Raw genomic sequence first — 11,062 nt, forward strand, 5'->3', positions numbered from 1 at the left:
GCAATCCACACCATCCTCCAGATCATTTATGAAGATATTGAACAAAATCGGCCCGAGGACCGACCCTTGGGGCACTCCACTTGATACCGGCTGCCAACTAGACATGGAGCCATTGATCACTACCCGTTGAGCCCGACAATCTAGCCAACTTTCTATCCACCTTATAGTCCATTCATCCAGCCCATACTTCTTTAACTTGCTGGCAAGAATACTGTGGGAGACCGCGTCAAAAGCTTTGCTAAAGGAGACTCAATGGGACTAATCATGTGCTTAAAGTTAGGCATGTGCTTAAGTGCTTTGCTGAATCAGGGCCTACGATCCAAATATCTCAATTTGTCAGAACAAATGTTATAAGGCAACAAAGACAGAGCACTGGGCTGGGAGTCAGGAGACCTTGGTTTCAGAGCTGATTGCAGGAAAAAGTTCCCCATGAATAATTTCAACAAAAATGAAAAATTTTTTCATCTAAATTTTTCTCTGACTTTTTTGGAGTTTTTGTAAAAAAGAAAAATGAAAGTTTGGGGAAAAAATATTCTTCAGTTGCAGAAAGTAGAAACTATTAATCAAAAACTGACATTTCACTTGAAAATGGCTACTTGTCAGAAAGGAAATTTCCATTGGAAAAACTTTAATGGAAAAATTTTGACCAGCTCTCCTGAGGTCATTTCTGGCTCTTCCACTGAGCTTCTGTGTTTCCTTGGGCATATCCCTTGATCTCTCAGACTCATTTTACCATTTAAAATGAGAATAACATTACTTACCCTCCTTTGCAGAGTGTTTTGCAATCTATGGATGAAAAGCACTAAGTATCAGTTGAGAATTTCAAAGCAGTGCAAGTGATTTTATCTGCCATGAAACTTAAAATCAATAGAAATATTTCTGTAATTAAAAAAATCAAATGAAAACAGTTGATTTTAAAACATTAAATGTTTCTTGCAATGTGTGAAACACTAATAATGTGAATATGAAAGTGAAATATGAATATGACTATTGATTTGCACTGCCCAAACTGAACAAAATGTGAAGTAAACATTTATTATAATTACTACATTTTTCATCACTAATGAGACATAACATGCTGTATCAAGCTGGCAAACTGGGTGATTCCAATGGCTAGCAACACTATTCCTCTTCCCACAAAGATGAAATTAAAAAAAAACCAAAGAAATGCAGATGCCCACTTGAAATGGTTCAATCTACATGTTAGTTTTAAGTCTTGTTTATACATGAAAATTAAACCACAATAAAGTAGGGTGTGAATTTTAAGGGGATTAACTATTCCTGATTAACTCCATATGTGGACACTCTTATTCCAGAATAATAGTACCTCATTCCAAAATGGATTTCTCTAATTTGGAATAAGGCTCTCTTATTCCAGAATAAGAACATCCACACATGCAGTTAATCAGGAATAATTACTCCAGAATAACTCCCCATCTAGACAAGCCCTTACTAGGGAAGGGATGTCTTAACAGAATGGTACAGTACCTAATTTTCTGTAACACCTACACACTCAGTGCAGACAGCTTTCAAAACAGTGATTTCAGGCCAGATCCTGGAGTATGTTCAAAGGCAAAACTCACAGATCTTCAGTATTTTGCCAAACCAACCATTCAAAAATCATGAGTCAGATGCCAAAAAAAATCAGATAAAAAAAAAAAAAGACACGTTGGGTTCTATTTGTTTGTCTTCTGGTTTTTGAGCCTTTAGGTCTACTAAGTTTCTTTTTGTAATTATTCCAGGAAGAAGCCAAACAGTTTGGTGTATTTCCTGGAAATAAAGTCCCACATACCCATTTACCATTAAATGCATATTCCAGGCACTTGGTTTATTTGAAAGTGGGGGTTTTCCCCTTTAGTGGCTCATTTTCCACGCTTGCCATCAAAATGCCTAGCCACTGGACTGGTGTGCCAGCAGCCAGCCTTGTTCGCTTCTATCTTAGGGTTTTATATGGCCCCCATCAGCACAGTCTCCAAGCACCTCACAGTCATAAAGTATTTATCCTCACAACACCCTTGTGAAGGGAGGAAGTGCTATTATCTCATTTTACAGAAGGGCATCTGAGGTCCAGAGAGACTAAGTGACTCACCCAGAAAATCTGTGATGGAGCAGAGAATTGAACTTGGGTCTCCCAAGTCAGTTCTCAAACAACTGGACCATCCATACATGCCTATCAGATCATAAGACAAGATGGTCTCTCTCCATAAACCCCTTTCCTGTAAGTCTATGGCTCAATGCACATTTCATACACGGATCAGGTTCTCTGTGTGAATCAAGGGTAAAATCCAGGTCTGTGTAAAAAGAGTCTCAAGTGTCAACAATACAATTAAGATAACAAGGCACGTGTATAATGGAATTCATAACCACACTAAGGAGAATTTCCCCAGGCACTCGAGTAGGTTCATCTCTGCATCACTATACAAGTGCAGCCTTTTTGATACATAACAATGAAGTCTTGCAGCAACGCTTTTGTCCGGAATTGTTAAAGGCAGATCAAGCAAGAATACTACAAAGAGATCGTGGTCTCCCATGTTGTCAGATAATGTGTTTGATTTTACTGTAATGCCTTAGAAGAAAGACAAAATATACTTTATTTTTTAAACAAAAGAGATTAAGTTGTAATATGTGGATGTTGCCTTTCTTTCCTCCCCACACAGAGAGGCTGTCAGCAATTTTCTCACTGCTCTCAGTTTGCAAAGAAAGAGCAGGAATCAACAGCAGGTTCCCCAGCCGGAAATTTCAGGCAATATCTGGGCAGCTCTCAGAATCGCTCTGTCTATGATGGACCAGCCAGAACTATTTCAAGCCGCTAATTTGGGTGATCTGGATGTTCTGTTAAGAGCTTTTAATCTAGAACCGTAAAAAAAAAGCAGCCACGTCACGAAGATGTATTAGGAAATGCAAAACTCTTTCATTACCAGTTTCAAAATGATTACGGACACTTTCCAAAAGATCCTGGGCCGTAGAACACTAGGGGAAGTTCTACCAGACATCAGCCAATTCCTGGAAATCTTCAAAAGCACAAAACTTTGTAAATACTATTGAACTCAAATCAAGGATTAAAATGAACAGCAGCTAATCTGACAAAGACCTGACCTAGATGAAGCAGTCATACCCGAAGAACCTTCATCCCATGCAAGATATGCATATATATATATACACTCACACCTAGACAGAGAAAATACATTTAAGACAAAACCTAATAATCCTTGTTGCACATTAGAGTGGGAAGCAGCACATCCAAGGAACCTTATTGCTCATTGCACTAAATTGACACTGCATGCCCCTACAATGTGGAGTCCCTATACTTTTGTTTGTTTGTTGGCCATTCTCTTCAAAGTCCTACTTCCACATAGCTCTGACAGGAGGTACATGTATGGTAGATATATTTTGTGGTGAATATATTAGCTTGCAATCAATGAGGGCTTTGTTTGTAAAGGTACCTTGTTTCAATTTTACTTTTGGACCTAATTCACAGGCCCTCGGAGATGGAATTCAGGAGGAATTCTGCACATGGAAGATTTACAGGGTTAGGCCCTTTATTTACTAGAGGGATGAGCTTTGTAAGCAGAAGCAGTAATTTGTATTAGAATTTTTGTTGTTTGTACCAATTACGGCCCCAATCCTGCAAAGAGCAGGATTCTGCCTATGTGGAGGTCCTGGTAGGCGTCAGGCCTGTGTATGTGCGTAAGCACTTTAATCTTTTGTAAATGTATGCTGTGCTTTTATTTATTTTTAAAGTAGGAACGAAAGATTTAATGAGATATATATATAGCCTTGTTGGCATAAAGGACCAAATATAACTTCTTGACACTAGATAGAGAGCTTTCCAAATCCTAGTGTTAAAAATGCAAATAGGGTATCAGTTATAATCTCAAGTGAATAGAATATTTATTATGCATGTACCAGTAGTTTCACACACACACAAAAATACAGATTAATTGGAGGTAAATGTCATCTTAGAAAAAAAATGAATCTCTTCCTTCAGCTTTCCACAGAAACTAAAGAAGAATCTGTTTAGGAGCAGATGTCTACAGACCATACTCTGGGGGAAAACTTCCACTGAAGTAAAAAGATTTGCCTGAATAAGGACTGCAGGACAGGAGCTATAGAGGTTGATCCTGCTCTCACTGAAATCAATGGCAAAACTCTGATTGACCTCAATGGTTGCAGAATCAAGACCTTAGTTTTCAATAGTGTTTAAAGCTCCTAAAATAAAGCCTGCACCTACATGGTTCCAAATGCTTCCTATGAAGTACTGAGCACCTTCAACTCTGACTTCAGAATGAGTTTTTCAGCACATATTAGGGGTTGGGTACAATGCACATGTATAGCACAAAGGGCATCCATCCACCCAAGACAGATCTATAGAGTTGTACAGAGTTAATTTTCAAGTACTGTGGTTTAGGGTTTGGGTTGCGGGTTTTTTTTAGTACTTTCTCTAAATAGTGAAAAACATTTTTACATTAAAGATATACTGCGTTGGTTTGTGTTTAGGAATGGACAGGACAGGGTAGCTATTGCAGGTGAAAGCGGAAAAAGTAATACAGTCCCTTTAAATGACATTTTACCCTCCCCCCACTCCCAAAGAGCTGTATCAAAAAAGCCACTGCACAGATTGTAGGGCAAGGGGTCTACTTCATTAGTACAAATAAAAATTTTCTTGCAATTGTCTCTTATTTTGAGCAACCACTTAAAGGAAAAACCTTGTTTAGCTATGCCAGAAGGTGGACATTGGATGTGGTTTAATTAGGGCACAATTTTATTCTTGAATGTCTGGGAATACCCCGCAGATAAAAGTGTACAGTGCAGGTGATTCCATAAACATTTCAATATATACCCCACAGGGTTTCCATCAGCCCTGCCCCTTACCCATCCTGGTCCCCACCCGAGCTGCTGCTGGGACCTCACCATTCCCCACACACACCTCGAATGAGGGTGGGGGGGAGGCTATGAAGGCGGAGAGGTCAGCTCCCTGACGTACCAGGCATAAGAGCCCTGAAACCCCCACCCTGTTTCTACTCCTTTAAGGAATACCTCCTTTAAATCCCTGACCAATCCATTTTATCTCACCACTGTATCCCTTCTCTATAGAATACTTGCACTGGACATCTGCCCAATGTTTACATAATGAGTTGTAACACCATTCTCCTTTCATGTTTGCTCAGCTAAGCCCCCCTGAACCTGCAGTGGCAGTGGTCCACAAACTGTGGGGCGTGCCCCCTAGAGGGGCACCGAGGAACATCTGGGGGGGGTGGCAGGGCTCTGGCCAGGTACCACGGGTGGGGGAGGGAGCACCACCCTGCCCTGCTCTGCCCCCAGTTCCGCTTTGGCCCCACCCCTGCTCCTGACCTGGGGAGCGTGGACACATTCCATTATTGTTAAGTGGGGGGTGAAAGGAAAAGTTGGGGTACCACTGTGCTATAGGAAAGGTGAAAAATACACTTCACCTTGGCCAATCTGGGAGTGAGGGGCAAATTCCTTTGCAGACACCCACCTGAGAAAGGAGTGACTAGTGCAATGCCCACAGGGGATCCTGACAAAACCCAGTATTTCACTACTTCCATGAGTGGGAGGGTAGGTGCTCCTCCTCTGCTTGGTTCAGATAAAAGAGGACTTTTCTTGCACCGGCAAGGACCTATATAGTCCCCCACCTCTTTGAGTCACTGTGGGGAGGGGGTAAGTTAGCTGACCTGATCTGTGGCAGCAGCTGAAAATAACTGGCTGGGTTTCTAGCCCTTAAAGGGGCACACACCTTTTCCAACAAGCCAGACAACAGTCCCCACTGCTTCATGTGCAGTGAGATCATTATCCGATATTGTAATCACAAAGTCAGTAACTAAAAATCATCAGTTAAGAATGTATCATTAAAATAACAGCCCCACACAGAGGCGCACCACAGAATGGAGAAATGCTGAAACAGGGGCAGGTATTTGTAAATAAATAAGGGTATAACAACTGACAACTGCAGTTTTCCTTTAAGCGGTGAATACCAAATGCTGGCTGGGAAATTTCATTTTAGCTGAAGCAGGCTTGCTATATTCATATCAGCTGACAACAGTTTGCTCTTTTGCTTTGACAGTGATGTATGATGACAATTCTCAGCTATCAATGAGGCAGAGCAGCAATTTCAATGTCCTGCAATTGAAATCTGGAAAGTGTGGGGTTTTTTGGGTGGTAAGAAAGGAAGGAGGCAGCTCTGGATAGAGGCAACAGAGCAAAGGCATAAAAGCTCAGATCTAGCTTTTTGCTCTCCCATCACACAAGTTCTTTCAGAACATCTCTGTACGGATAATTATATTACTACAAATCTGGTAAATCTAGCCCTGCTAAAGTTTTATTTTTATGCCATCCAAAACAACAGTTTAACTGCCTGAATTTTCACAGATAAAATGACAAGGTTGATTTTCAAGACTGACAGTAGTTCACAATACCTCTGGTTTTGGACCATCTATTAGTAGAGTGGCTACTTTATTAGCTTGTTTTTAAATGTAGGGTCCTGGGTACACCCCATGATCACCACCACCGAAAAAGGAGGAGGAAAAGCAGATGTCTACTGATTTAACAGGGGAGACATAGCTCAACTCTGTATTCCCCTGTTTATATACACACACAATTGACATTGAAGAGACTTGCATGCACAAATCTAGAGTAACCAAACCTGCCTCCCATAGGCATGGAAGGACCCCAAATTAGCAGAAGCGCTGCAGTTCTGCCGTACATGGGGGTTATAGGCTACTGAGTGACCAGCTAAGGGAACTGAATGGCCCACTGAGCTGCTTCTAAGAGGCTCAACCCCATGAATGGTCTCCAGTTACGTATGGCCAGTGGATGACCAACTGCATAGATCCACTGTCCAAAACTGTGTAGGTGTTGGGGGTAAATTGAAGCAGGAATAAATGCTACCACAGCACATGGATTGTAGTAGTAGCCACAGAGCAGTAGAATTGACGCCCCATGCCTTGCCAATAGAGTGTTTGGGGGAAGGGACACAAAGAATATTCAGGCTGTTTACTCAAATTTTGCATTTGGGCCTTAATACCACAGAACATGGTGAGCAGGGAAATAGAGGAGGAAACTGGAACTACCAGAAAACAAAGGGAAGCTCCACAGAAAACATAGGAGAGATCAAATAAAGGAGTAAGAAAGGGAATGGGGGGAAAAGATATGCAGAAATATACACAGAGTTTAGGCAAATCACAGCCTCCTTGGGTCCCTCATTTACCCCCTGCTGTGAAAAGGGGGACATAATTCTCATCCACCTTTGCTCTCTCCAGAAAAAAAGCACTAGGAGTGCAGAGTATTCTGTTATCATGCTGCCTATTTGGTCTGTTGTGGGGCAGTTCAACAGTTGGGTCAATTCTGAGAAAGCTAAAAATAATTGTTGAGTGTGCAGTGAGCTCAGCTGCAACACAAAATAGCAATTTCACACTGTGACCATTGCCTCTCTCAGCAGGATGGAAAAGGCAACCTAAGACACCTTAGGGACAGGGTCAAGAAACTGGCATCTGAGCCAAAATGGCACTGCTTCTTTGGTTTTTCTTAATCTCACTTTCCTGCTTTCCATTCTCATTACTTTCCTGTTTCTCCAAAAGAGATTTGTTACCTAGCTAGGTAATTAATTTATTTTAAGGTTTGGAGTCTTATATAATGTGTATTTCATGTCATTTAAACCACATTCCCGGTTGCAGAGCCCTTAGGGCAGTGGTTCTCAAACAGAGTCTGGGGTCCACTGGGGGGCCGTGAGCAGGTTTCAGGGGGTCTGCCAAGCAGGAATGGCATTAGACCTGCTGGGGCCCAGGGCAGAAATCCAAAGCCCCCACCACCTGGGGCTGAAGCCTGGGGCTCCAAGTCCTGCCTCCCAGGGCTGAAGCTGAAGCCCGAGCAACTTAGCTTTCTAGGGCCCCCTGTGGAATGGGGCACTGGGCAATTGCCCAGCTTCCTACCCCCTAATGCTGGCCCTACCTTTTAGATGCAGAAAAACAGTTGTTGTGGCACAGGTGGCCATGGAGTTTTTATAGCATGTTGGGGGTCCTCGGAAAGAAAAGGTTGAGAACCCCTGCTTTAGGGTATTGGTGACCTTACGCCAGATCTGCTCTGACAAGGTGCTGAACAGCCTCAAATCCTGTTGTCTTCAATAGGAGTCAAGGGTGCACACTATTTTGCAGGATCAGATCTAGTGCATGTATTCAGGTACTGATCCAGGGCTGGATTGTGATACCCTTGCTCATCCTATGTTACGCCATGACTAGCCCCACTGGAGTCAATGGGAATACTGTGGAGTACAATTACTCAGTGAGAGTAAGGGGCTCCTTTCTAGTTATGTCTATACATTGCAAGGACTCCAAAACAATTTGAACAGGGTCTCTTGTGTACTCAAGTTGATGTGCAGTTATCTTCAGTGGATGCCCTTTCCCAGTAGAAATGCAAACGTAGTATTTTATGTAAAAAGTTATTAACGCTTGTTTTTGAACCAACCCCATTTTTTCCTGTTTCTTTTATCCTCTCTCCCCGTCAAGAAACTATTTTTATGTCCAGTTAAAAATTAAATTAAGGTTTCAAACAGATCTCTCTGTGTCTTAATTAATAGTGTTTTCTTATGATGCTGTTAGATAAAAGGTTTGTAAAAATGTGAATTTATTTTCTTTTAAAGAAATGCGTAGCCTCAGGTACAAAAATATTGCATGGAACAGTATTCACATATGAACATACCAAAATATTAACCCAAAGCATGCAAGATACATAATTTGAATGTAAATTTACAGCCTGCATGATTAAAGCTCAAACACAGGTGATTTTTAACTATTAATTTCTGTAATGGGCTATTTTGAATGGGATTTTAAAAAGTATTGGTCCAGCTCTAAAGTGGGAGATTTACTGTTGACATAAGTGGGGGCAGAATTAGACCAATGCTGACCATTTTTGAAAATCCCATCCTTATAGCTTACTTTGCACTGTAGATTTCACATTTGCTTTTAATATTTATTATATTAATTGTAGAAATCCTTGGAATAAGGTTTTTGCAGCCGCGTCTTTGAGATATTGATCTTTACAAGTGTTAAAGAACCGTGAGACTGGGGGATGGCCTACCCCTCTCGAAAACTGGCAGTTTGGATTTTCAGATTCAGATTTTAAGCTTTTCTTGACAGACTTAGAACAGATGCCACTAAACCAGAGCATCTGATTCCCAGAACCATCTCAAAGCAGACAGTAACCATCATGGCTTACTGCTATTGTGGCCATAATTTTCAAATGTAGCCACTTAAATCCGGGGAAGTTAATTTTCAGGCACCCAGTTTGAGAGACATAGGCCCTGAATTTCAGAGGTACAGAGTTTCTGCAGCTGCCATTGACTTCAACTAAAGTTGTGTGGGCACTCAGCATTACTGAAATCTCAAACCTCAAGGCTGGGCACTCAGAAATAATGGCCCCTTTGGAAAAACTGGGCCTATATGTCACACAGAAAGACAGTGACTAACACTGACTGATTAGATAGGTGATCTTACTACCATTCATAGTACACGGATATCCATACCACAATACAACTGGCACTGACTGACTGCCTGACTGGCAGCCACAATAGAGATGTCGAGAACTGAGGTCCCAGTCCAATCCCCATTGGAGCCAATGAGAACTAGATTGGACCATAAAGTAGTCCTGGAGCAATCTCACTCCAGGTCCATTTAAGAAATGTTTATAAGATATAAACGAGTCACATGGGAACAAAGATTCTCATGGATACACCGTACAGTATTAACTACTCTTCAAATAACATCTAGGCTGGAAATAAAATATCTTATTATAGCCCTCTTCTACTCTCTTTTTCATTGGAAAGAGAAAATATATTGGGGACAGAGAGCTGCATGCTCTCAGAGAAAACATTCTAGAAGAAATGCAAGTTAGTTACCTTCTTAGTTAGCTGATCAAATATGGACAATATGAAAAAAGAACATGTGACAACATTAAAAAGGAGGAAGATTACAGGGTCTGAACACAGAATAGCAATAACTGCTGGGGGAGAGGGGATGGAGGAAGAATCAGAAGGAATCTGAAGTTTACTAAAGTAGGCCCTGATCCTCCAAAAGCTCTCACATGCAAGCAGTCCCACTGAGCGAGCTTGCCAGGTGAAGACCTTCATATGCTTTGATCTCCCCTGCCCCCGCTCCCCACCTCTTTTGCAGAATTTGTCATTTACATTGGCAGAAAAATATCCTTAAGTTAGCAGCCTTTTTAATATCAGTACTCTATTGTAAATTGTAAATTTAGAAAAATCAAAATGTTTATATATATATATATATTTTATATATCTGAGTACAACATATCTAGACTAAACTAAAAATATATTGTTCTGAAAGACATTCTATGCTGCTTCTGCCATATGCTGCATACTGTTTTTTAAAAGTCCTTACATCTTGCACCAGGTTTTGGCTTTATTTTTAAGCCAATTTACAGCAGACAGGAAAGAAGAGATTATAAGGTCTGTTCATAGTTACACCTGGACAACCACAATGACTTCACAAATGCCATGATCCAGCAAAGACTTATATGCATACTCAACTTTCTACACTGTAGACCCATGGTTAAGTACACATGTAAGCCTTAGAAGGATTGGGGCCTAAGGATGCAAAGGTGTGAACTAAGGCCGAATTTAACCCTATATTTGAATATTTACATTCTGTTTCAAATCGACCTAGACTGAGCAATCTGTGTCTATATATAACTATGGGGTGACAGGTTAGTCTCTCACAATAGGTAACTTTGCCTCTGTATACTCAGTGCATTACTAGCCGTGAATAAATATTAAAACACAGAGCTGTAGTTTACTGATGCTTCAGTTTGATGTTCTCTTGCACTGCTCTTTAAAATAAACTGTTTCCTTAAAAATGAACTGTATGTATATTGATGTGTTTAATTTATTAAGCTTATAGATTTCAATTTGCAGAGCACCACAGTTAATGTAGTATTTTTGTACTGTGTTGGAAGCATGCCTTCCTGTGATTCTTTTCCACATATTAAATTGTATTTATAATTGTGCAATTTTTAAATATGTTTTAAAATAAAC

General features: G+C 40.8%; 1 protein-coding gene across 2 annotated transcripts in view; it reads left to right on the forward strand.

Moving 5' to 3' along the window:
• PEX5L (peroxisomal biogenesis factor 5 like) overlaps nt 1-2,862 on the forward strand; it is a 71,355-nt gene extending 68,493 nt beyond the window's left edge. For both annotated transcript variants that reach the window (XM_077826174.1, XM_077826175.1), the window contains one exon: nt 2,658-2,862. In XM_077826174.1, the coding sequence (XP_077682300.1) occupies nt 2,658-2,862 (205 nt within the window). The remainder of the gene's footprint in view (nt 1-2,657) is intronic.
• The last annotated feature ends 8,200 nt before the right edge of the window (nt 2,863-11,062 follow it).

The sequence above is a fragment of the Eretmochelys imbricata genome, chromosome 9, assembly GCF_965152235.1.
Source record: "Eretmochelys imbricata isolate rEreImb1 chromosome 9, rEreImb1.hap1, whole genome shotgun sequence".
In the NCBI taxonomy this organism is placed as follows: domain Eukaryota; kingdom Metazoa; phylum Chordata; order Testudines; family Cheloniidae; genus Eretmochelys; species Eretmochelys imbricata.